This window comes from Dermacentor variabilis, chromosome 3, assembly GCF_050947875.1.
Source record: "Dermacentor variabilis isolate Ectoservices chromosome 3, ASM5094787v1, whole genome shotgun sequence".
NCBI lineage: Eukaryota > Metazoa > Arthropoda > Arachnida > Ixodida > Ixodidae > Dermacentor > Dermacentor variabilis.
In genome coordinates, this window is record NC_134570.1 from 122,113,758 (window position 1) to 122,140,997 (window position 27,240).

General features: G+C 44.5%; 1 protein-coding gene across 3 annotated transcripts in view; it reads right to left on the reverse strand.

The window, feature by feature from the left end:
* thoc5 (THO complex subunit 5) overlaps positions 1-27,240 on the reverse strand; it is a 78,566-nt gene that overhangs the window by 16,551 nt on the left and 34,775 nt on the right. For 2 of the 3 annotated variants that reach the window (XM_075686289.1, XM_075686287.1), the window contains exons 4-13: positions 24,668-24,765; positions 22,471-22,546; positions 21,762-21,832; positions 20,014-20,261; positions 17,467-17,544; positions 12,478-12,521; positions 10,394-10,496; positions 6,460-6,492; positions 2,312-2,417; positions 1,071-1,172 (exon numbers count right to left, since the gene is read on the reverse strand). In XM_075686289.1, coding sequence (XP_075542404.1) covers positions 1,071-1,172; positions 2,312-2,417; positions 6,460-6,492; positions 10,394-10,496; positions 12,478-12,521; positions 17,467-17,544; positions 20,014-20,261; positions 21,762-21,832; positions 22,471-22,546; positions 24,668-24,765 — 959 coding nt within the window. The remainder of the gene's footprint in view (positions 1-1,070; positions 1,173-2,311; positions 2,418-6,459; positions 6,493-10,393; positions 10,497-12,477; positions 12,522-17,466; positions 17,545-20,013; positions 20,262-21,761; positions 21,833-22,470; positions 22,547-24,667; positions 24,766-27,240) is intronic. The other variant, XM_075686288.1, reaches the window with a different exon arrangement.

Here is a 27,240-nt window from a genome sequence, read left to right on the forward strand (position 1 = left end):
CAAGCCGTTGCTTGTAATTAAATTAATTGACTAGTATCTGCATCTGCAGAAGTTTCAATTTATTGTCTCGGCATTACTTTGCGGTGCCAGTGAAATTTTGTTATACTGAAATCGTATACAAACACAATTCATTATATTGAGGTACTAAATACATGGTGTTCTATGGACAAGAGGTTATGAAATGTAAAATACTTCGTTATATCCAGAATTTTGTTATATTGAAGTTCGTTATTATGAGGTTTAATTGTATATCATGGTGTCATGACACACCCACCTCCTGGGTGCTGAAACCAGAAGTGATTTGAAGAATTAAGTATGTTATAGTAAACTATTTAGGGTGCTCAATGCTTGCCAGCATTTTTCCAGGACATAAATCTTCAGTTACAAAAAAAGAAAAAGGAAGTGCTCCAAATATGACGTCAGTGCTCCTTAATAAGCATGAAAAGGTGAACACAATCTTGTCCTTCATGTCAGGTGAACGTTACATGGCTGAAGAGACATACAGGGGTAGAGAGGATGCTGCAGAGGGGTTATGCCCCTCTCTATGGGCATCCCTTGACACACCTGTGCTGAAGATGCACAGATATATTAGTAGCACACTCTGTTCTAAGGCCTGGCAGGCTACGGCCAGACTTACTATACATGATCTAAAGGGTGTAGAGTTACATGGGAGCAGCAAACTTACCAATTGCATCACACCACATAATCCTCTGCCACCCTCAACTATGTTTACCTTTCCTTTGCCCTCAATCTGTTATGGTAGCACACCGCCAATTATCAGCTCTATACATCACATGACTTGCCTAACTGCCCTCCTCCCTTGCAATCTCAAATTAGAATATCAGTTGCCCACATTTTCTCTCTCATCCATAACACTGTCTCCCTGTCCCAAAACATTACATGTCTATTTTTCTCTTCAATCACTTGCTGTGCAACCCTTATCTCATTTTCAAATGCTTTTCTAAGCACCAATGCACAGATTATGGACTTGAAAAATGCCATCCCACGTTATGACTATAAGATTATAAGGAGCAATGAGAAGTCAACGTGAAGCGTTTATGACATCTCACCCATTTTTCTTGAGCTGAAAATGGTTGGCAGGGTTCGGAGAACAGAGGCCGTTGTCATCACCAAACAAGTTGTCAAGAATCGTGGACGGGGACATAGCTGGGCTGGCAAGGAAGGGCAAAGAAACAATGCGCATTGTAAGCACCTTCTTATTTTCGAACAGAAGATTACAGATAACATATTTATGTGACAATATATGTATTTAGGATCACCCAGACAAAGGCAGAGACATGTGAACACTTTTTTAATGCAAAGTATTCTTTGCCACAACACGATGCGGTGTTCTATATGTCGAATGCGATGGTGAAAGGGAGTTCAATACACGCGTAGCACAGCACTAAACTTTTGCATAGGATGTTACGATTGTTGTATTAAGACAACTCGATATGACCAGGTTTGGTATATCTGGGATCGACTGTTATGGGCTAAAAATGGTACATTAACGTGCGCGACAGTGCGACTCCATTTCTAGGATATGTAGAAGTGCTTATACCTCCCCTTCGAGGAAATGTTGAGCAAATTCACTTATCTCACATAATGTAACAGTGACAATGTCATCTGCAGGAGATGAACATTTCTTTCGAAGGGGTCATTATTGCAGAATAGACTAAGGCACTACACAAAGAAAAAGAAGATGGTTAAAAATAATGAGTTGCTATGGCAGCACAGTTAATAGAGCGTTATAGCTCAGTGGGCCCAGAAGGCCAGTCTAGACACAACTGCGCATGTGCGGTATGCTGGGGCAGCCATCATTTTTACGGAGTGCGTCGCTTGCTCCCTGATATCCTTTCCACAGCGGAGCGTGCACAGCGGACCAGCATTTTTGCGAAACGAATGGCGATTATGCGCACGAACAGCAGTGGCATTTCGTCAGCGTAGTCTTCAGGCGTGGCGCTGGCTCGCCTGTAGGCGAAAAGGCCTCGGAGATGTTTCAGCACTGAAGCGGATCTCCGTATCCTGCGAGAGGTTTCAGCAACGAGGCCATTTGGCGACGATTTGAAGTGGATGACCGCAATAAAGAACCTGAGCTGAGTCTACTGATCTTTCCCCAGCAACCCCAACCTTGTTCGACAGGTGGAGCAGCAAGGCGCTCCACTTGACCGAGCGAGGGATTGCTGAGCTAAAACTCTTCCTCTCGTGCGGCGCTCCGCTGCCGTCTCCACACGCCTGCTGGGCCCATTGGCCCGTAAACCCGCTGAGCTATAACTCTCTAATATGGCACTGAAAAAAAAAAAAAGCCTACCTTGCAGAGACACCACTTGAGACACCGTGAGGTTCGGTGACCTTGGCCGTGACGGTGACAATGTGCAGGGGGATGATGTACGTAAACGTAATCTGCAGTTTGTACCCTGGAACACATAAAGTCAATTGATCAAATCAATCGACCAATTCTTAATCAATAAGCAGGAATATACGAAGACAAAGGCAAGTCCCAGAATTGAACCCAAAACAGAGGACCGAAGGACAGCAAGTAGCCTTGAAGTACGAATGAAAGACACAAAGATGATTTGTCTCTTTAGCAGCAAATTACAAATCAAGTGCAAATTGGCAAGACTAATTGACGCAGTAAGCTCAGAGCTTTGAAAAACACAATTCACACCGTATTTATCGTGAGGAGTCATCATCTCAAACATGTGAACTAACAAAGTCCATTTACATGTAATGCAAAGCAGGCATAGAGGCACATCCTTAAAACCTACAAGCTACAGAGATGTACTGTTCTGCTTGAACTGAGATTTAATCTCATTCTCTAATCTCACCACTGGTGCCGCTAACTGCATTTTACTTCCTGCAGCACCTATTCCACCACTCCAATGGATCACTAATTCTGTGTGTTCTACAATTTGCCCTACTCCCCTTTTCTCCTCAGCTAGAATATCTATCCATGCGTTATATTTCATTCACATCCTCCTGAAATCTGAAGGCAGCTCAGGCACATAACAGCTTTTCAAGTTGGTTCTTATTACCGATTGTTAGGTTACGAACACAGAAAAGCTATCTTTAGCTCATATGCCACGGTTAGATATGTAAAGCATCATCGCCATTGTATGTGGAGAAAGTGACTGTCTCCTTGCATTTGATATACCGTACTTATTCGAATCTAGGCCGCTAGTTTTTTTTTCAAATAATCACATTCCAAACTCTAGGGTCTGCTTAGATTTGAGGATCTTAAAAAGCGCGCCAGTTTTTCATTGAAACTGCTAAATATGGTGCATAGCTAGTGTTATCTAGAAAAGTCAGTATCGCAGCCGCTACTAGCCGTGCCAGTAGCCAACCGTACACAAGCGAGATCGCCATTTTGACCTGTGTCGTGTCGGCCGTGTCGGTGTGCAGCGTGGTGTTATCGCGATGGCACCAAGCAGGAGATGCTACTACAGTGCTGCTTTCAAGCGAAAAGTTGTGATAGCTGCAGAGGCATCGTCAAACCTTCAAGCCAGGCAGGACTTCAGCGTTGACGAGCAAAACGTCCGTCGTTGGAGGAGAAAATGACAGCAGCTTTTTGCGTGCGCCGCAACGAGGATAGCATTTAGTGGACCAAAGAAAGGCTGTCACCCCGAAGTGGAGACAGTTTTGGCCGACTTTGTTAGGACGCAGAGAGCAGCTGCCCTTCCAGTGACAACAGAAGTACTTCAAGCGAAAGCTAGGGAACATTCAAGGGAGCGAGGCCTAACGCCAAAGGATTTCAAAGCCAGCCGGGGCTGGCTTCAGAAATTCATGAAGCACTTTGGCTTCAGCCTCCGACGTCGCACTTCAATGACCCAGAAGCTGCCAAGCAACTTTAAAAATATATAAATAAAAAAGAAGCTGATAGCTTTTCAGCGCAATGTGCTGCGAAAGAGAGAAGCGGCAGGCTACAACCTTGGGAAAATCGGCATCGCCGACCAGACGGCTGTGTATTTTCATATGCCAGTGGCGTGCACCGTGAATGAAAAAAGGTGCCAAGGAGGTGAAGATGCGCTCTGCGGGCTATGAGAAGCAGCGCGCATCTGTGATGCTGTGCTGCACAGCTGAAGGACATAAACTCCCTCCTTATAGGATATTTAAAAGGAAGACACTGCCTGCTGGAGAAACTTTCCCAAGAAATGTCATTGTGCGGGCAAATGAGAATGGGTGGATGACGGGTGCGATGGTGGAAGAGTGGGTTAAGATTGCGTGGCGATGGCGTCCAGGAGCCCTTTTGACAAAGAACTCGCTCCTTGTCATCGACTCTTACCGTGGGCACTTGACCGACAACGTGAAGGCTGCGCTCGCCCAAGCGAACACAGACCTTGCAGTCATACCGGGTGGCATGACAGGCCAGTTGCAGCCACTTGATGTCTGCATCAACAAACCTTTCAAGGATCGTCTGTGGAAATATTACACGGACTGGTTGACTGACGAAGACCACATGCTAACGGCAATGGGCCGCATCAAACGTGCATCGCTATCGCAGCTGGCGGGCTGGGTAGCTGCAGTGTGGGATGACAACCCAGGTACTTTGATCGTGCGCGCCTTTAAAAAGTGCAGCATATCTAATGCGCTTGACGGTACCGAAGATAGTGCACTGTTTGAAGGTGACAGTGGCAAGGAACACAGCGACGAGTCTAGCAGCGACGACGACGTTGAATGAGCTCTGCACGTTCAGATTCAATAAATGCTGTTTGCATTTTGTGAGCGCTGTCCTCGTTTTTTTGTTCGGCCTACATTTGAGGTAACATATATATATTTTTTTTTGTTGGCTTCGGACTTTAGGGGGTTGGCTTAGAATCGGGGTCGGCCTAGATTCGAGTAAATATGGTAGTAAAAAAATGCTTTTCTTTGCCTGAAGACTGAGTAGGAAGATGCAACATTGTGAGCTCAGTTTTCATGTTGCTGCTGCTGCTAGGCTGCATCCGGGACTTTCCTGTCATTCCAAATTGTTCTAAAGGCACTTCAAGGTTACTTTTTGTCATCCATGATGACTGAAATTAGTGCCAATTTTCCTGACAGCTGAGGGACAGAAAGTGACTGAGCCACTTCCATACAGTTCCACATGCAAATGATTTCATATCTGGGAAAAACATTTTACAGTAGAACCCCGCTGTTACGTTCCTCACTGCTGCGTTTTCCCGGCTGCTACGTCGTTTTCATCCGGTCCCGGCATAGCTTCCATAGGATCCAATGTATAAGGAACCCCGCTGTTACGTCGTAGCTGTGAAAACGTTCCCGCATGATACGTCGCAACTTAGCCCCCCGAACCCGCCTGGGCTAAAGTAGGCAACGCGCTCCAACCGCCATTTTGGCTTTTGACGAGTTTTGGCCGGGCTTGGCTATGGAACTGGCTGCAAGAAGCCGCACGCCAGTTCGAGAGGCCGCCATCGAACTGGCGTGCGGCTTCTTGCAGCCAGCTCCATAGCCAAGCCCGGCCAAAACTCGCCAAAAGCCAAAATGGCGGTCACATACGACGACTACGTCGCCGTGGATGTTGTTGTCGGGACATCAGAGTGTCAGAGCATCGCCGAGATCGTTGGGATCTCGGTCGCGAGTGAAGTCGCAGACTGCGATGCACGAGCCGCATGATGCCGGGGAGTTGCCAAATCGTAGCTTTCGAAAAGCCGTTGCGGCTCTGGACCTCCTCCGCAGGTACGTCGCACCTCACAGCGACGCTGACAGCAATGCGGCCTTCCAGGCTATTGATAAACGTGTGGTGATTTCTAGCGAGCGAAAGAAACGGCAAGCCACAATTCTGGACTTTTTTTTAGGTCCTAAGCGCACTCTGACGAAATAAATTGTCTATAGTTGAAGCTGCACTTTTTTTCATTCATTTTCGGAGCTTTCCTCACTGTTGCGTTTTCCCGGCTGTTACGTTTTTTTTCCCCGGTCCGGTGAAAAACGTATGAACGGGGTTCCACTGTACATGATTGCTTGCAACTTAAATTTAAAAAGCCCCAAACCGAATGGCCAATAAAGTTGAACCGAAGTTGCATCTCACACAAAAAATATCTTCGTAATATCTGGTAGGTGTTACAAACATATTTCAGCATACTATACAGTGGTGAGACAATTTTTCATTTATTTCGCTATACATATCAGATAACACATTATAGGGAGGTTTGACTGTATAGTGTGCAAGGGATCTCAGAAGGACATGATAGTCCATCTATCTGTGTGGCGCACTTCCTCCTCCTCAGCTAGAATATCTATTCATGTGCAATCAGCCATACTCTTGCTACCTCGTTTAATGTTATGCCTGCCATTTTCTGTTTTATTGCTTGTTGCAAGGTCCATAACTTGCTGCTAAACTTCTATGTTATTCTCCTTAAAAGGCACAGTAATGTATTCTCTGTAATCTGCTTGTACAATCTGCTTGTGTAATCGTTAAGCTTGGGAAATAAACAAGGAAAACAGAGACTAGTCATAAAAACAACTTACTTTGCAGTGAAAAAAGTGACGGTTGGTTATTGTCTGTGGCACAGCAAAATAAAAAAAAAAGAAATTACACTTAGTGGGCACCCACGATATAGCAACAAGCAGCAACGTTTTTCCCCTCACCATACCCTCATCTTTTCAGCCACACAATGTAACAAGTATGCGCATGTCTGGAGTAAAGACTCTGAGTGCCTGAGTGTATTAGAAAAGGAATGCTGCTGAAGCAATTGATTACCTGTCACAGCACCGATGTGAATGAAGAAACACCGAGGGAAAGCAGATGTTATGCAATGTGCCAAATGGGCATGTTTCAAACCTACCGAGCTGAAGGCCTTTGAGGTTCACAAATATTACGGAACTCAAATGGGCTGCATTGCTTTTATTAGGTGAGCCCAATGGCCATGAAAACATTTCCATAATCTAACCCCAAGCACCTGTGGCGTCACCGGTGCGAGCGACAATTCTGCATCCCAGAAAGTGACCAGCCTGGAACATTATTCTAAATGTTTAGAATTTGCTACAAGCTTTGCAGTTGACCCGCTGAAATAATATACAATTTTTAGTTATGCTACTGTCGCATCTGTACATTCTTCACTGACTGTTGTCTGTTTACTTTAGGTGCTCTGGCAGCACCGTTGACTGCCCTGTTACTGTTATGGCATGAAACATTTCATTGCAGGTGTAAAAAAAAAATGCAAATTTTTTATGACGCAAACAGTCTCTTAGTATTCACTTATTCTCTTGAATGCATATCTTACGCTGCACTAGCGTAAACAAACTATTGACGAGTGTGTCTGTGCTTGTTGCTCCAAGTCCTTCAAGATTTCAATATATAGTTAAACCTCGATATAATGAAGCAGGTAAAATCAGCAATTTGCTTTGTTATATCGAAATTTCGTTGTATTGAAATTTGACATTTTATGCAAATAAGCACAGTTGCAGATCGATTTTTTTTACACGGTAAGGGGCCGCAGAATTTTCCTAATTATCGGGCAATCGAAAAAAGCAAATTTGAATGAGAAAACAGCTTGTTTTGATGAATATGGGAGTTCGCAACGAATGATACGGTTTCACGCCACGTCGACGACATCTTTACATAGGCGACGCCAGCCACGCTTTCGCATTCACTCCGCCCCAGCGGCTAATAGCGTTGCCCACAATGGGACGACGCTATCATGAAAAGTGCCGGCAGCGGAAAGTGAATGCGTCATCAGCCGCTTACTCCAACGGGTCACTGAAACTCGAGATTATGCAACCTTCAATAATAAATGCATGAGAAGACGGCTTACGTGATGCCACGCCGTCTCAGCACACCCACTCTTTGCACACGTGGCAGATTACCTCTAAAGCAGGGTGCATCGCTGTGTATGTGAAGCGCAAAGCCATGCGCAGCCACGACCGAGATGCACACCGACCACTCTGAAAGCACTTCGTAACCGAATGGTGGCCCAAGCCTAGATTAACTAACCACTTCGCTAGGCCATCCTCTCACACATGCAATTTTCCAGTACTCTAAGAACATGTGACACAACTTGTTGCCACTAGTCTAGCATGTAAAAAAAAAAAAAACACTTATCGTTTGGATGTGCTTTCGTAACCAGAGTGAGAGCGGTGCATCGCTGTGGTAATGAAATGCACGGACTGCCATCTTGTGGTTGCACTAGCAATGACACTGGCTAGGCTGGCTTTGACAGTAGGCTGTTGCGAACCCAGTTTTTGTTTCGTATCAGACTGCACCGTCCACGCAATGTTTAGACAAATCTTCTTAAGTAAGACAGTCATTAGAGCCAGCTAACTGCGGTAACAATTAATTGTGAGTGACCCAGGGTTTGTACAAAACATTTGACTAAAATTCAATGACAATTCAAGGACTTCAAAGATGTTGAAGGCCAAAATTAAAGGCGGGAGAGACAATCCTCAATCTTACATATACACTGAAAAACAGTTAAATCTTTTTCTTAGCTGTAAAACCAGCTGCCAAGTTGGCCACGTGCTTCAAGCTCTTTAGGTAACTTTGTAATGATGTCAACACATCCTGGCATGATGGTTTGTAGTGTGTGACTCCAGCCAAAGATGTGTGAAAGCCAAATAGCTGAAAGTTACTTTCCAATGGGCATTTCTAAAGCCTAAGCCTCAAACATGGAATCGTGATGAATGCAGTGTAAACCAAAGCTTTTTTTGTTTGTAGCAAAACAAGAGAATGGTGGCATGGCTTGATTGTTTGAGCTGACATTGTCTCGCTCCACATTAGCAACGGTGATTTAAACAAGCTTGTCGTTGGTGGCTGTGGACATGCCACATTACAATCATTCATTAACACTTGAAATAAAATATCAAGGATTCTTTTCCAATAGACAAAGTCCATGGCATAGCGCTGATGTGGAGTTTGTTAATTTGAATGTTCAAAACTGGCAACTCAGCCTGTTTCCAGGGAAATCATGGAGCACATTTATTTTCAAGAAATTTTAAGGGCCTTTGAATTTATTTTTTCAAATTCAAGGGTTTTCACGGATTTCAATGCGCGGCATTTAACCTTGGTTACCATTTACACTTTAAAATATTCCTGGGGTAGGCCGAAAATAGGCATTTTCAACAGGAGATTATTTGTGTGCGATGGATTGACTGTACTCTAAGGGCTGCCAAGACGGACTCTGCCACTATTGTAGTCACCACTGCTGTAACCATTGGGGTCAGTCGTGTGCGTGATAACCAGCCAAGTTCGAATTATTCGGCGAAGGCTCATTTCAGGATCAAAATAATGAAATGTTTGTCCCATACAAGTGTACGGGCACCAGCTGGGACCTTCGGTCAGGATTGAATGAACCAAAATATTGAATTAACCAGAGCGAAAACTGCCGCAAGTCTGCTGTATTAGAAAGGCATTCTATGCATCAAGCGACTAAGTTGGCAGATGATATCAGATACTCGTGCATAACGATTACATATTTGTGTATGCAACATTCAAGGGCACCATTTCTACTGATCAGTAAGGTCGAACCCGTTTACAATGAACTCGACAGTTACGTGAGCGGTAGTGATTATATCAGCAGTTTTATACGTAGACTTGCCCTTCAAAATGCGCACACGTGCCTTGAAAGCATGGTCACCCTAGTAACTTTTCTTGTGGTGGTCACATTTTTTGTTGCAGTTGGGCTGGAATGGGGAGAGTTGATGAGGGTGGTGGGGGCACTGCCGTGCTTGCCCAGTTCGGGGGGTGCTTCCGTGCTTCAGAACTTCGCATGCGTCCTCCTTGTACCACGACTGGATTTGAAGTATTTGTTGTAACAGTTTGGTGCATTCGAAAATGTTAGTTATATATCTGGACGCAGTTTCAATAGGAAGGGTTGGGAAATCATTAATGCACTTATATGTGGTAGTTATAATCTATAATTCATTATATCTGGAATTGTTATAAGTTAATTGGACTGAGTACACCAAATTTCAAAACACCCTACCGCAAAATTCCAAGCAAGCATCCCCATCCGTGCAGTGGCCCCCCATCCCCAACTTGGCTGCTACTGTCAAATTTCCACACCGTTCCAGGAAGAGAGTGAATTTGAGAGTGAAGAACAGCACTAATCTTTGGCTTAATAAAGTTCATGTTAAATGAAATTTGAAATCCATGTCCACTGCATTCTATATTATGGTGGGAAACCTTTGTTATTGGCATCTTGAATTTTGGTGCTGTTCCAGGATAGCCCCCCCCCCCCCCCCCCGCTTGCTGGTAAGTGAAACTTGCTTGGCTGGGGGGGAGGGGGGTGCTTGCTCAGGATTTCACGGTAGTTTGATAGAAGCAATCTTTCTGCACAGTAACATTTCAGCTGTCAACCTGCTTAGCACAATGCTTCCTTCGACATTGTGGTTCCCTAAGCACCGCACCCTTGATCCCATCACACAGAATGAAGCATGGGCGGATCCAGGTGACTTTCTGACTAACCTTTGTGCTGGAGTGTGAGCACCACGGTGAGTGGATGTTTTTGCAGACACTTGGCCACGTTGGATGTGCCAGTTCCACTGCGGGTCAGCCTTCTATGTCGCTTCTGCGCAGGAGCAGGCAGAACTCAACTTGTAATGGCGGAAAGCTTGCAGTAGCAACAGACTGCTTTTATTCTGCTGTTCCCATCAAAAATGAGCGAAAAAAGGGGAAGGGGCTGAAAGAGCAGCCTGGCTGGCCTTCCTCAGAGTGCAAAGGAAACTAAAAACAGGGCAAATAACTAATTACTTTAGTACTACTTCCAAAAGTATATACTGAGAAGCGACCAAACAAAGACACCAAAGAAAACATAGGGTAAATTACTTGTACTTACTAATTGAATTAAAGAAATGATAAATTAATGGCAATGAAAGTGGATGAAAAAACAACTTGCCCCAGGTGGGAAACGATCCCATGTCTTCGCATTAGCATCAAAAAACAACTTGCTGCAGGTGGGGGAACGATCCCACGTCTTCGCATTACGCATGAGACGCTAATGCGAAGATGTGGGATCGTTCCCACCTGCGGCAAGTTGCTTTTTCATCCACTTTCATTGCCACTAATTCATAATTTTTTAAATTCAATTAGTAAGCACAAGTAATTTCCCCTATGTTTTCCTCTGTGTCTTTGTTTCTTGGCTTCTCACGATATGATTAATAAAAATCGGGCTCCTCGGCAAACCCCCTTTTTTCTCGTACTTCCAAAAGTGTAATTTGGAAACACACAAAATTGGGAAAAAAAGTCAGTGTGATAGACATTCATTTTCTTCTGAGAATAGAGAGATTTAGCATGTCCAGTATTCAGGTAAAAGCAGGCGGGCTGGGCGTTTTACCGGAGGGGTGGAGATGTAAGCGCACATGGCCTGCGCAGCGCCAGCAACCTGGTGGGTCAGAGTTCAACCAGACAAACACAGCTAATACTGCAGTAACCAATGTATATTACTTTGCTGCTGGTGTAAATTTTTGGCAGCAATTACTGCAATATTAGCTGTGTTTGTCTGGTTGAGCTCTGCTCCACCGGGTGGCTGCACTGTGCAAGTCACTCGTGTTTATGCCTCCGCCCCTCCGGTAAAACGCCCAGTCCACCCGCGTTTAGCTGAATACTGGGCAAGCTAAAACTCTCTAATAGTAACAAGGATCAGGAGCTGATGAATACACCGTCTTCCTCCGTAGACACAGTAAGATGCACAAACAGCTGACTCACAGCAAATAATGTGCGGTTAATAGGTCGATACCACTATGCGCAGAGCATGCATGCATACGTCTTGCTGGCATGACCGTAGCAGCTCTCCTGACTGCCTATTAGCTACACTCAGAATCGAGGCAACCTTGAGCAGAATTGTGAGGCAAGAAACAATTGTACCAGTGGACTACTTATTTGGTGACGGCGAGGAAGTAAATTTCAATACAGTTGTAGTGCTTATATTGAAAGCGCTCCGTTTCCAAAACTTTGCAGATGAACGTGGTCAAAGTGTGAAAGGCTGCAGGGTACCGTGGCACCATAACCATGACACCAGTCCCAAGCACAGCAAAAAGAGTGCTAAAAAAAAACAGCAAGTTTTGACTTTGGTCAACTTGTCTATGGTTTGGATCAAGACGTTAAACAGGCACAGGTAGCAGGATTTAGAATATTTCTTTTAAAATGGTCAATTTTGCAGTTGCAGAGTAACGCGAGGATCAAGTTGAAGCGATGAAAATCATTAAAGAAACTCGAGTTACAATACAGTAAATATGATATTTCATGATCCCCTTCGAGTTCAATATATCCGAGATCTTGCAAAATGCATATTCTCACACCCAGCATCTGGTACTGCAGAAGTGAGCCTTACAATGACGTACACCTCATTGAAAAATCGATGAATAAGGCTTTGTTGTCCAAGAGACACATGGTCACATGTTGATGTGTATTCTCGTTGGACAACAACACATAGTCAGAATGGCAGGTTTCTCTGTACTAAGCATCCCATTTTATATTCACAGTCATAAAGTGTTATGCATGAAAATCGTTATAACTGGTCAGAACGTGCACATTGACAACAGCTTACTCACCCCAGCATTTGATTCCTCCTGGTCCGACTCCCCGCTGTCCTCCTCTGTTGTGAGGAAGATTATCGTGGAAAAAGAAAGAATAAGATGTCTCCAATTTCTGTCAACACATCAAACAGCAAACTGAAGCACCATAAAGCACATGAGATATTGACAGGCGACACACAAAAGATGTCATACAGAAGCAACTGCTCAGTCATGGTGGACATTTGTTGCCCTGCAAAGCTATCTTGACTACTGCGATGGTTTCCTTTTTATTTATTATATACGGCAAACAGTGCTTTTACTGCATTCTAACAGTGCAGAAGATGAAAACGACACGGAAGAAAGACGACAGGACAGGCACTCCAAATACAATGTGAGATGAATCTGCACATAAGAAATGTGGCAAGTTGCACCACAGGGCGACTGAGCTTGACTAGAAAGCTGACAAAAAAAAAAAAAAAAAAGCTGAACCTTCCGCTTTTTGGTAATGCAATCTTTGAGCACGGTTGCTGCTTTATTTCAACAACAGGGAATCGTATACAGTCGAACCCGGCTATATCGAACTCGCAAAAAAACGCCTATCAGTTCGATATAGAGCATAATTCGATATAAGCCTGCTAAATAATTGGATGTCATAAAAGCACATACCATTTATAAAATCACTTTATTGATTAAACTAGCTTAGTTTCGCACGAAATAGTCCTGCATTTTCTTCTGCTTTGGCAATTTCGCTGCCTGCGACGCACGCACTTTTCCACATTAAGGAGTCGGAGCAGCTGAGGCCGCAACTTTCCGCATTCGCGCAGAAGCACCGGACTATTGCGAGCGCACCAATCATTTCGGAGGATGTGGGACCGTCGTTGCTTTCCTCATTGTGCACACTTTCACTTGTGCTCGGTACGATGTTGGCAATGTAGTCTTCGTTTTCGGGCTCTCCCGTGGTCGCGACACATCATTTGCGCTCACAAACTCATCCACCGTTGATTCGTCAACAGCTTCCGGAAATTCTGACAGTTCGCTCCAAACTTCGGCAACACTGGCAACGGCTTCGTCGCATTCATCAAAATTTACGGTCATCACCGAGCACATGGAAGTCGGCACGGCTGAAGCAATTTCAGATTAACCACTCGTACGCGGCCGTGCGTACGGGTCGGGCGCCACGGGCACCGGGTCGCGAGTTTTGACGCTTTAGCCCTAATCTCCCTCTTATTCTTCAAGATCGTGCCGAGAGCGAGAGCTTCAAAAAAATGAACAACCAGCTGCAGCCTCAAGAGATAGGCAATGGCCGTGGAGCATCCATCTTGTGCTCTGCGGGGACATCCGGCTTCTCACCGCGTTCGACACGATTTATGATTGCGAGCTTCACGACGAAAGGCAAATTCTGCCGCTTCATCATGGCAACACTGTGGGAGAAGGCCTACAAGGCGCACACAAAAACAGCGAGACAATTCGCACTTTCGCCATCTTGCACGACGAGGGCACAAGAGCATCTGATTGGCTGTCTGAGCAAGCGCTGTGGGCGGGCCAGGATCATTTTTTGCAGGGGGGGTGCCGACGGCTCGTCTGAGGCAGCGCGGTCGGGCACGGTCACGGTAGGGAGAGTGGTTGGATGAAGCCGCGCAGCCGAGTTTTCTCCGCTACCGCGAGGGAAAGCCAACTTCCGGGGGCACTTTCCGCCGCTTGACGTTCGATATATCGGGTGTCGCTGCTATTTTTGTTCGATGTAAGCGTAGTTTTTGCGATATATACTCATTGTAACTATATCGTGTCCTGAAATTGTTCGATATATAGAATAATTCGATGTAAACGGGTTCGATATAGTCGGGTTCGACTGTACAGAACATGCAGTGCTGTACGGAGGCGGTTCTGCATTTCGGATTGGGCAGCACACACCGCAATCTGCCGCCATTGAGTTGGCGCTCTGGCGACGTGCCATCGCGCCATCTTATAGTGGGTCACCGCCGCGGAGAGGCGGGGGGAGATTAGCAATTATTATTTAATGTTTCTTCTGAGGTAAGATGAGGAAACGGGTGGAGAACAGGGGCATTGAGTAGAGGTCACACACTCATTTACTCACAGACAGCCCTCAATGTGGCCGCGCAAGGTTGGGATGGGAAGTAGAAGTAAGCGGACGAAATGCTATAACTGTCTTTCGAGTCACCGTACTGGCACTGCACCAGGTAAGGGGAGGTATAGGGCAAGAGTGGAGGCGGAAGCAAAATAGCCAGGTGCAAGCACTGCTAGAGGCGACAAATGCCACTGAGGAACGCGCGCCGCAAATGGGGAAGTGAGAGACACGGCTGAGAGCCGTACAGCCACGTGACGCGGAGACGGAGGAGCGGAGAGCTGTGGATCCCGTGCGAGGCGGCAAGGAGCGCCCGCCGCTGGCACCGTGGCAGTGACGTGACAGCGGTAGATGGGACGGCGAAGGCAGAGTGGGCGTTAGCAGCGAAAGTCACCGCAACAGCACGGTGCAGAGGAAAGAGGCGAGAGGATAGGCGAGAACACGTGATCTGGTTTCGGAGGACAAGGGGAGAACAAGGCTCGTCGCACTGTGCGCGAGAGATGGCAGCAAGAGCGTGCGCAGCTACAGCAGCGCACTGATTATGACCTAGGTTACGGCGAGGCCAACGGCGACGTGAAACGCGAAAACGAGCACCAAAAAGCTGCGCTCAAAAGGTCCTAGGTGGAACACAGGCATGGGGCAGGACGAGTGTCTGCTCGGAAGCAAGGAGGGCACAATCAAAGACAGAGGTGCCGATGCTGCAGCCGGGCAGCCTTCCCGGCCCAAATGCAGGTGCCCTGCACATGCACAGCTGGCACCTTTGGAATATGGATCACAGTCATATTGCAACTACCACTGTTGCTATTTGTATAAAAGGTCCAATTTCAATATAACAAAGCAAACTGCCAATTCTACCAACTTCGTTGGGTTGAAGTTTAACTGCAATGAGGTTTACAGTGCAATGAGCATGATATTACCGTGATGATTACCAAGTTTCCGTTTTGTCAAAGGCCCAGACAAGAGAGAGATGCGCTGCATTTTCCTCACTCACGTGTGCATGTGCGAGTTGCGAGAGAAAAATGTGGGAACTGTGCCTAGGTACTAAGGACCCGGGCGGATTTGCACTTCTTTGTCCCTAGATGAGCTCCACTGTATACGGCCATGGATAAATACTCAGGAATAAGCTTCCCCCTTCATTCCTCTTTTGTTGCGTACTGGTCATGACACAACACTTGTGAATGGGAGGTCTGTAGTACAAATGCAGATGCGCACCATGATGCGCATCTGTAACGACCTTGGTACATGTGCAGCTGGGTTTACAGAGGCCATAGCACATCAGACACTATGCTGTGCTAGTATATTCTATTACTACTTGTGTTGTAATATTTTTGTATGCATAACCAAGTTATAACTGCAATTAAACATTTGAATGGCCATCAAGGGTACTCCATTACGGTATACAGTAGGCTTCCGTTAATTCGACTCTGGTTAATTCAAATTTTCGGTTAATTCGAACCCGACTGAAGGCTTCGGTCGGCACCCATGCATTTCTATGGGCATAAAGTTTTGTCATTTGGTTACTAAAATTGGCTTTCGACGGATAACTCGAACATGACCAGTCGGCCCTGGGAAAATTTTCAAGCAGAAACCGTAGCTCACAATGTCTGATTATGGTACTTATCTAATTGTAACGCACACTTTTTTTTTTCTTCAAGGAAGCTGGTCTGAAAATTGTCTGCACCGTACAATCGGATATGAAAAAGAACCACCTTCGCAGCGTTCGTATGCTTTCCCGCATAATACCACTGTACAGCAGCAAAGCTGACTTTAAAATACCGCGTGGCAAAGTTGACTAAGACACTGGCTACTGTAGCAGAACACATTAGACCCCTGCCCATTTTTCTAGCTAAAAAGTCGAGTGTACGTTAGATTTATACTTCGTTTAGGAGCTTTAGTGTTATTTCTAAGTTGGGTTCCTACTTTGGACACACACAAAGAAAGTGGGCATGCATTTGATTTGGGAACATGTTATATTCAGGCAAATACTGCAAAATACTCTTTTGGCATTGTTTCTACATCTTGTTCAATTCACTCTGCTAGATAATTAGATAAATTTCGTCGGTCCCGTCCGGATAAAATTAATGGAAGTCAACAGTAGCCAACTATCCTTTCCTATACAAGGCATTTCAGTGAACACTTTCAAAAATTTTAAAGAACTGCCTGTGGCGGATAGCGCAATTCTAGTCCATGAGCTCGTCAACTTAGAAAGACGGACATTACTTGCACAAAAAATTGAAATGCATATTTGACTAATTAACAAAAAAGTACTAACTATGTTATGACTAATTACCTTATGGCACATAGTATTGCAATTTAGAGATTATAGTTGGGCAGTTCGCAAGGCGGATCCACTTGGAATGAATTCTCAGGATGACACCAGTTTCGGGATATTAATTCCAGAATTTTGCAGAGAAATGCATTGGTGTTTCAGTTAATTTTGTGCTTCAATGCATAAAACGACATTTCGTTATGAAAGTAAGTGGAACAACAGTGAATTTTGACCACAAGTTTCACTGTGCATATCTCGTAGATGGTCTCATCTAGGCAATTCCTTCCAAGTGGATATGCCTTGCAGTCTCACCTGCTAGCATTTGTAAATTGCAAGATGCGTCATAAGATGATTAATTAATAACATAATTAGTCATCATCATTAATTAGTCGATTGTGCATTTCAATTTCTTGTGCAAGTAATCTCTGCCTCTTTGAGCAGACCATCCATTTGTGCTATCTGCCACACGCAATTTTTTTCAAATTTTTCTTGAAGTGTTCGTCGAAACACCCTGTACATAGGTGTAAATGCAGTATCAACAACAAATTTCAATCAATGTATCGATGTTATACGACTTTTCAAGAGGTCACTAAAAATATGGCAGCTGAAGATCACCAATAAAGAAAAGCAAACTTTCTCAATGGGTTCATGGATTCCTCGTGCAAGTACATACCTCGATTTTCTTGCGTCATTTCGAGGAGTGCCTTGGACTCCTCCACGCTGCCTTCCATGCCAACCTCGAAACAATCGCCTGCATGGGGTAGGCCACAAAAACCCGCTCGTGTGAGGAAAAAAGAATGCAATGGATGTTACACACTGCAATGATACTCCAGGCAATTCCAGCACCAGTTGGACGACTGTTTAAGCAAGACACTTCTTGCAATAAAGTGACATCCTCATTTAGGCGGTAGGAAGACCCACCATGGTGGTGTAGTGGCTTCAGCGTTGCGCTGCTAAGCTGGAGGGCGCGGGCCCGAATCCCAGCTGCAACAGACGCATTTCGGTGGAGGCGAAATGCAAGAATGCCTCTGTACTGGGTGCATGTCAAGGAACCACAGGTGGTCAAAACTAATCCGGATTTCATCGCTATGGTGTGCCTCATAATGATATCGTGGTTTTTGCACATAAAGCCCGGGTTTATTTTATTCAAGGCATAAAGATGGGCTAGATATAAACTATACATCTGAGACATTTCCACTGCTTAGTCTTAAAGAGAAAGACTTTAGCATAAATAAAACAACAGTATGGATACGGTGCTGGTTTCCAACAGCATTCGGCAAAAATCACTGCAGCAGGAGACGTGCGTCTCGAGCTGGTGCAGCCTGAGCAACCTGAGACATGCCTTGTCGTTTGCCTATTGTGTATTGTTTAAGACAACAATGCCACCAGATCGAAACATGACACTCACTTCACACTTCTTGCAACAGGGAATGGCGGCATTTGGGTTATCACCTAAAAGTGTGCAGTATGCATGCAACGGCACTACGCCACACATGGTGTGAAACAGATAGTTGAAGATGCTTATCGCATATAACGCTTCATGTAAAAGACACAGCAAAAGCAAGGAACGAAGATACACACACTGTGCTGGAAAAGCAAACAGTGTGTGCCGGCATTTTCATACGAGTTGATGGTGAATTGATAGCACCGTCTTCCAAAGGAAACAGTTCAAAACTAGGGCTGTGCGAATGTCAAATTTTTCGAATACGAATTGAATACGAATATCTAGCTTCGAATATTGAATAATCAAAGACAGAAGCTTCTTTGACTAATTCGCTAATAAACTTTTATTTCACCATATACTTACGCTGAAAACAGTGTGTTACTAGAATAAAATGTGATTGCACAAAAATATCAATATCTGCAAAACTACTGTTATGACAGACAACTGACACTAGCTTTTCAAATCACAAATGTATTGCACACAAAATTTTAATTCAATACAATTGGCAACAAGCATTAAAAGTTGTCATGCAGAAAGATGAGTTGTTCTATGTAGTCAGGAAGCAGCCGCTCCCTTTTAGCAGACACAAATTCCCCTGCCACACAAAATGCTATTTCACTTGGAACCGAAGTTGCTGGTATTGCCAAGTATTTAAGGCAAAGCTTGGCTAGACTGGGGTACCTGAAGGAGCCCACAGTCTGCCACCAGCTACATGGATCTCTGTCTTTTCTTAGTTACACTTCCTCAGAATATGCAGATTTTTCCCATTCTGATGAAGACTATTTCCCGCTTGGCTACTTGCAAGTTCATCAAAAGCATCCCAAACATCACAGGAGGCCTGCTCAGACTGTTTTGGCTCTTGGTTTCTAGCTTCTGGTTTAGTCGTATCCCCAGTAGGACATAAGGACAGATCTTGATGCACCAGACCTTTTAAACACATCATCTTCTGTTTGTTGGTTTTGGATATTGTGGACTTGAGACGTGGGTCAAAAAACATGGCCAAGCGTGCTTCCTTGTCCTCTGCATACAAAGGGAATCTTGCTTTGATGGAACTAGCTAGTTCTCTAGGCAATTCAGTTACGCCACTGAAGTTGCTCAGACAGTTAAGCCTTCCAAAAATAATTGGTACTTGAGCAAAAAGTGACAGCTATCTGTCTGCACTAGCAATCACAGTAGCATCATAGAATGGCTTCAGTACTTTGATGTATTCAGAGGCCTCCTTCCATTCTAGTGAGCTTAGGCCATCAATGCTGTTTTTCGATGTGGCTAGCTCAACAGTGACTGCTTCCTTCAAGTCCAAGAGGCGCAGCAGCATCAGGTACTGGCTCTTCCCTCTGGTTTCCCCATCTTGCACCAGACAAAGGGGATCCTTGCCTGTTTGTTTTTGGTATTCCTCTACCTGCCTTTGTGCCGACAAACTGGGCTTTGTCGGCTTATTCAGTAAGTTTCACAAAATCACATTATCAAATTGCTCTGAATATTCTACGATATCCGAATATTCGAAATTTTCAAATACGTAGTTTTCAAAACGAATACAAATATTACAAATTTAATATACGAGCAATATTTCAAAATTTCAAATATTCACACTCCCCTATTCAAGACGCTTGCCAAGTAAAGCATAGGTTTGAGTATGAAGCAGCCCATAACTTTCACCGCAGGAGTAAGTGGTGGTGGTGGTCACGTGGCCGAACAAAGCACTACTAGCTGCCTGCAATATAAGTACAAATGAGAGTGCAGCGGCCCTGCGATCAGAACTGGCTCTGGCGCCCTCACCGTAGGCATGCTGGTAGGCGGTTGCCTGCACGTACAGCACGTACAGGGGTCGTGCAAGGTACTGGGCATTGGCGTGCTCTCCCTGTCGAGCCTGCAGCGGGAGGCCCAGGTCAGCCTGCAAGGGTTGTGCTGCCTCCAGCACGGCCTGCAGCGTTGGCTGGATGCCGGACAGGCACTCGCGCTTTCGTTCAATCTCGTGCTCGTACTGCTCGCGCATCGACTCCAGACCCCGCAGCTTCTGGGACAGCCTGAGCAAGTGAGGGCATATGCCTTCCAACTGCCGCTCAAGAGCAACACATCACATCGGTAAAGCATCACGACCAAATCCATTCCAGTGAGACCCACACTATGGACAATGCTCTCCAGAGAAGGAGACCTATTGTTAGATAAAAGCCAGGAGCTCAGCCTGGATCAAAGTATCGTTGCCAGCTACTTGGTGCTGGTTACGTGCGGATGAAAGATAAGCCAAGGAAGAGAATGTTGATGATAAATATCTCCTTAGAGTTACACATTGGGTTTCTCCTTTTGTAAGATACCTACAATGGCCTTCTCGCCTGATGAGCTCCAGCAGCCATAGACACAACTTTTTAGATGCCTGGTTCTCAGCCTAAGGCAGAGAGACATTCATTGAATGCCTTAAATAGTGCAGCATTTACATGTGGCACGCAATCAACTGTCTTCACTACAGTGTACTGAGTACAGAATGCAATTCATACACCGAAGTTCATGGTTTGTTACACTATGCACAATGAAAGTAAATGGAGCTGAATTCCTGTAACTTGGTGCACTGTCATGCAGCCTAATGGGAATTAAGATGCTCACTGCTCACTTACATCTGTGCCATTTTTGTTCTCACACAAGAACAAGGCCACGTCTTTAAGCTCTGCAAGGTTGCACAACAATGCGCTTTGATCGCCAAATCATGTTCCATTTAATTTTGGCACCAGTGTAATACAACATTAAAATATTCTCCCAAAGCTATGCACGTGGGGCAGCATTTGCTCTGCACAATTTTGCAGTTAGCGGTGTTTCTTTTTCCTTTTTTCTTTTCACACTTTTTCCTAACTCTCGTGCACTGAAAGCATCTGCATGCCCTTCACTTGTGTTTTCATTTCACTCTTTTTCATTTTTGCACCATTTTTTCTGGTCTTTCATAGTCTTTGTGTAACCTCCACCTATTATGTGTACTGTTCACATGAGTGCCGTTTGCAAACACGGCACACTTATGAGTTTTAAGCTTTCAGGCGCATCTAAAGAAACAATGAGGAACATATATGAGGTCAATCTGGTCTCGTACAGGTCATGTTACGAGAATATCAAATTTGTGACATTTAATTTAAATGAAAGGGCCTGTGTACAAGTAAATGAAGCTGGGTAAGAGAAACATAGGGAGAATACAGACAGACTATGTTACCAGTCTGCTAAGGCATTATAGATCATGACAACGTCTGGGTGATATTAATTAACATTTAGTAACAGTAAGGAGTGTAATGGACAAAAGTTTAACAAACCAAAATCTAACAATTGTCATACAATTATTTTTGCGACGGCAACCAACACTTTGTGAAAGCATTGTAAAATCTGTTATGGCTCCTTTATTAACCTGTCCTTTCATCAGAGCATCAAATTACAACCCATGGGGAGCCACATGACATGTATGTGGCTCCCCAACCTAACCTGGGCCTCAGACCCTTGCTTTAAGGCAATTGACCATAAGATTGTCCACCTATGCTCAATGCCAGACTTACTCTTTTCTTTGTACAAGCTCCCACTGAAGCCTTGCCAGGGTCAGTTGATGTGGGTCACCATCAGTCAGGTCCTGGGAACCAGAGTGATCAGAGTAATGCATTTCGTACTGCACTTATACAAAACGACACTCAGTAGCGACCCTTGACAGGCAATTTGACAAGCATACATTCATGACACATGGTGCAAGCGGAGGCTGTGTTTTGATTCCGATAGCCGAGGAGTGCTGTCTGACTGACCAAAGCAATGGCAGTGACCCATTCACAATGCACAACAAAGTGCAAGCTCACTAACAGTGCACTCTCTTACACTGCTTGCCACCGCGACTTGTTGACAGTGCTTTCCTTGTACTGACAGTCGTGTAAGTGGCTATCAAGAGTAACAACAGTGTGAAATGCTTCATAATGACGTAAAATATCTGAATGGAATGAATTTTGGTAACGATTATGGCTCGCCAGCAAGCAAACCAACTCTTTTTGTGGTCATAGCTGCTAGATAAATGTGAGGAGTCTGCTTTCTGATGATCTGTTCCATTGCACAAGCATGGTGTTTAAGACCACGGTCCATTGGCTACATCTCAATGGCTGTAAGATGCCTTTCAGAGTGTTTAAAAAAAAATTTTCGTCGCTTTGCACGGCATTGTCTTTTTTTTATGACCTGAAGGCAAAAGCAAATTTGCAAAATAAATGAAGTGGCAATGCCTGCTCTCACCTTCTTGCGAACCTCTGCCGGTGCCTCCCTGCGGAACTCCTCTACAGGTACGAGATCAATCTCCTCATCTCTGGACCTTCAGAGGTAGACAGGCAAAAGTTAGACTCTCAGACATGTCATGCTGTCACACATTCAGTCACATTTTGTACAAAGCTTAACCAACAAGTAGGAAAAAGAAATGAAATTTAGCTCTATAAAGAAATATCAACTGGCATACAGATGCAGTAAGCACCATGACAATTGAGGACTGATAGAAACATCCTTCAGTGACAGCCCTAGAACATAGTGCGACATTTTCACCAAAAACCAGCACTCAGTGGACCCTATTTTGGACAGGCAGCTAATGCATATGCCAACATTTCTCAAATCAAAAAGAAGAAAAGCCAGTGTAGTACAAATGTTACCGTTCCAGCAAAACAGAGGATACAACTTCAGCTAGATGGGCAACCTCCATGACTTGTTTTATAGAGGCACAAGCGCTGCTTGCATGCGCCTTTTACAAGAGATCATAATCAGATTATATAAGCTCATGCCAGTGAGTATAGTTTGTTAAAGCAATAAATCAAGTAAACACATGTTCCTTTTTTTCATCAAGAGATAGTTTTTAAGTGCCGGAGGAACTAGGCTTTAGAAAGGAAACGTGCGGCACAAATGACAAGGACTAAAATACAGAGGCATAGGAAATAGTCCCGGGTTCGACGGAACACTATCTGGTGAGGGGCGTACATTTTCTTCTTGACAGCAAACAAACACTCACCAAAGTTGAAAAAAAAATTAGTTTATGATGATTCGAGTCCCCTATGGGTCTCTTGTTCACATAAAAGCGAGACAAATTGGCACGGCGCAACCTGTCTCGCTTTTATGTGAACAAGAGACCTGTAGGGGACTCAAAATGTCGTGAACTCTTTTTTTTCCCTCAAACTTTGATGAGTGTTTGTTTGCTGTCAAGAAGAAAAGGAGACATAGGAAGTTAGCCAACACGCCTTTAGTGTACAGTCCTCAACAATTTAAACATATTAATTGGCCCACATTGCGGTCAACACTTTCTGCACCACCAGTGAGAGCTGGGTAATTGCTGGCTGGCCAAATTCCATCACAATGCATCACAAATGTTTTCATTTTCCTCGTACGCTGTACTGCAACAGCTCGGTGTCCCCAGCACCTGCCGATGGCACAAGAAGTTCCAGGCTCCGTGAGGGCCAATTATTGCCCTTAAATTGCTGAGCGCTGTAAGTTCTGTCACTCCGCATTCCAGTCCTTGTTGTTTTGTGCCATTTGTTCACCTTCGACATTAATTTTTAACATGACATGCAAGATGACTAGAAAATCCCTTTTACTGACTTTGTAGTGGTTCATGCATTACTGTAAACTGTGGTGCAAAAATACTTATGGCCTGCTTTTAGCCTTAATGGACCGGTGAAAAACTGAACGATGGTTACTGAACGCCACTTCACTGCTCTGTTAAAGACACGCTAAAGGGAAATAGTATAATCAAGCCAATATGGCATATAAGTGCTCCAAGGTGTACAAACATACATTCACTTCGCGAGCTAAAAAATGAAGTTAACATAAGTCACGACTGACGGTGCCACTGGCAGTATGCTAGCAGGGCCCATTATGTAACATAATCTTATGATTCTTAACATTTAGTCAACTAGTGAGGCTATAGATGAAAGAGAAAGGAAAAAAAAAAGCACCAATTGCATCACATTTCAAGATCAAATAAAATATATGCATATATATGTTTTTTCCTGCAGGAATCAATGCTGCTACCTCTAAGTACCATTCTGTCCTGTATGGTATGTATGTATGGTTTGCAAGACTGAGAGAGATACCAACGAACAGCCACACCATGCTAAAAACGTGCTAAAAGTTGCTATTGTGGAACCGATACCCAACATTAACCTGCACTATCTGATCTGAGCATGTAGCTGTTATTGAAATCAAATTTAGTCTATAATTGATGCTGATAATGGTTTAACTTAACAGTCTCAGAAAACAATGGTAAAAGAAATAATACCTAAACATTTTGGAACGAATATTTTCATTCCCATCTGAAACATTGTTGTTATTCATGTTGTCATTATGTTCACAAATACCTCGAGCACCAAGTACATAATATATGTGGTGTATAGCTTGTGGCAGCCTTAATTAAGTCAAGCTAGGAAGAATCTGAAACACGGAATGCGTGCCTCACCTGAATTCCATGCACTTGGTGACCTCTTTCTGCAGATGCATCACCTCATATGTCAGGTTCTGCAGCTGGAGGTGGAAGTTGTCCACTTTCTGCTTCTTCTGTAATGGAAAGTGAGCAGCAGCAGGAGCTTTGTTGAGTAAAAACTTGCAAAGGAATGATATGCCTATCTTTCTTAAAATATTGTAATGTGAGAAAAAGTACCAAGGACAGGCTGGAAACTGCAGAAGCAAAGAAAATACAGCGAGTGGGCACACATAAATCTTGAAAGAAACCATCAAGGAAGGTTAAACAAGATTGTGAGAGAAAAAGAATGTGTGCTGATCTCATTAATAAAGCTTCATTTACAATGACGCATACATACGTATATATGTGAGATAAGTGCATATGCTAAAAAGTTAAGCAGGACTTGTGCAGAACATGTGACTCAGGATTCAAGGACTTCAAAAATGCCAAAGGCATAAAGTGAAAGAGAGGGAAACAAATATTATTCGCACATGTACACTGGGAAGTAGTAAAATTTTTTTCTTAGGTGCAATTTCTAGCAGCTGCTGAATTGGACACACACTCCAAGCTCTCTTCAGGTGGCTTCTCAAAGTTTACTTTACTTTAGCCAGTTATTACTTCTGTTAAAGTTATATTGCTGAAATTTACTTTCCACCAGGCATATTCAGAGCATACAGCTCTAAAATGGAGCCATGACGGCTGCAGTGTGAACCGAATAGGATAACAAAATGGCGGCTAGGTCGCGCCATGTGGCTTTGTCTAGCTTCACAACGGCAGAAGTGGTTTAAACAGGCCTATCGTGGGTGGCTGTGGACATACCCATATTGCAGCCGTTCAGCGGCACTCTCAAAAGAAAACATCTAGGACTGTTTCACGATAGACAGTGTCCATGGCATAGTCCCTATGCGCAGTTTGCTACTTCGAATGTTCAAAAGTCACCCACAGCTTCAGTTTTCAAGGATTCGAGGAGCACACTTATTTTCAAGGAGTTTTAAGGGCCCTTGAATCTTTCTTTTTTAATTCAGGGATTTTGAAGGGTTTCGAGAATGTGCTCCTGCTTCTCTTAAAATGCTGGCAACTACCTCTGGAAGAGGCACAGTGCCTGCCTGCCCGTCTTCCTCAAAATGGAAGGGACAGGTAGGTTGCATGAAAGGAAGTCTGGGAAACCACAAAACACAGAGAAGAAACGAAGGAGCCATGTGTTCCCTGAATATGCGGGAAAAGCATTGAAGCAGGTGCCTCAAGCCTGCTGACACAGGTTGAAGGAATGCTTCAAAAACGCACTGTAACACCCCTGTCACACGGACACCCGCGAACTCTGTTGACATGAAACTCCCTAATGGAGATTGACAACAATGGAGTTGCGGCCGTGCTACACGGCACAGTGCGAGCTTCTGATGGGCACCGTATAGACAGAAACGGTGTTTCTGCACTTACTTTCGCGTGCAACTGCTCACAAATACAGTCGCCGCTAAACATGGCTCTTCTTTTTTCTTTTTTTTTTAGCGCAGTATGTAATCTAACAAAGTCGCAGCAAGAAAGTTTGCTGTACGTTACCGCAAGACTTGCTTTCTAAGCATAGCGAAGTTGAAAGCGACGCTGGCCACACTGCACTCTTGCTTTTGTACGTGGGCAGCGTGGGTCATGGTTGACCGGTGTGCTTCGAGTTGTGGTTCTGTGCTGTGTAATCGTGTGTGTGCATGTGTTCGCGGTGAGCTGAACTGCTTCCAGATGAGTGACGAAGCAGATAAACAAAAGAAATGGTGGGACAACATTTCCCCATGCAGCATGGCGGAGCATTGGTGTAGAGTGCACAGGCCCTTAAAAACAAGTTAAAACTCCCATTACGTGGCGCATAAACCAAGGCAAAAAAAAATATTAAATTTGTAAGTGAGTCGCCAAATCTCCATTGAATTTCCTTGGCGCAAGGGAGACCGTGTGACACAGAGCGCAACTCCCTTGACGTAAAGACGAAGGAGTTAAATGAAGTTCGCGGGTACCCGTGTGACAGAGGTATAATACTGCTTGGAAAAACTTAAGAACACATTATGACAGTCAAGCCTGTTTCATATGATGCGACTTTCGTCGCACTGGAAGTGCAATTTCAGTCGCATGCGACAGAAACCGAAACAAGGGGAGGGTCGGCACTGCGACTGCGATTTCTGTCGCATGCAAAGAAAACTGCAGTTGCAGTGATGATCCCCTTCTCTTTTTCGGCTGCAACCAACTGGTTGGTCGCAGCATTGCACCATCGCAGCGATCGCTGTGATTTTCTGCCGAAATTGTGCTGAGAGGTATTTTGTAGTTTGTTTTGGCAAATGGCGTCTCACTCTACAGGTGCAATGCACGGAGACGTGGATTGCCAAATTTGGCACGTACGCAAAGGGAGACTAAAAAACTTGTGTCGCAGGTTCCATTCTCCCATTTGTATGCGTTCGTTTACATGCTACGTAGCAAACAAAGTGCATTTTCACGTTTGCTTCATACACCTTTGCGAGTTGTCAATACTACGAGGTGTTCAATCCCCACGAGACGACATGGCCTTTTGGAGTCGCCACAATTTTTCTTTG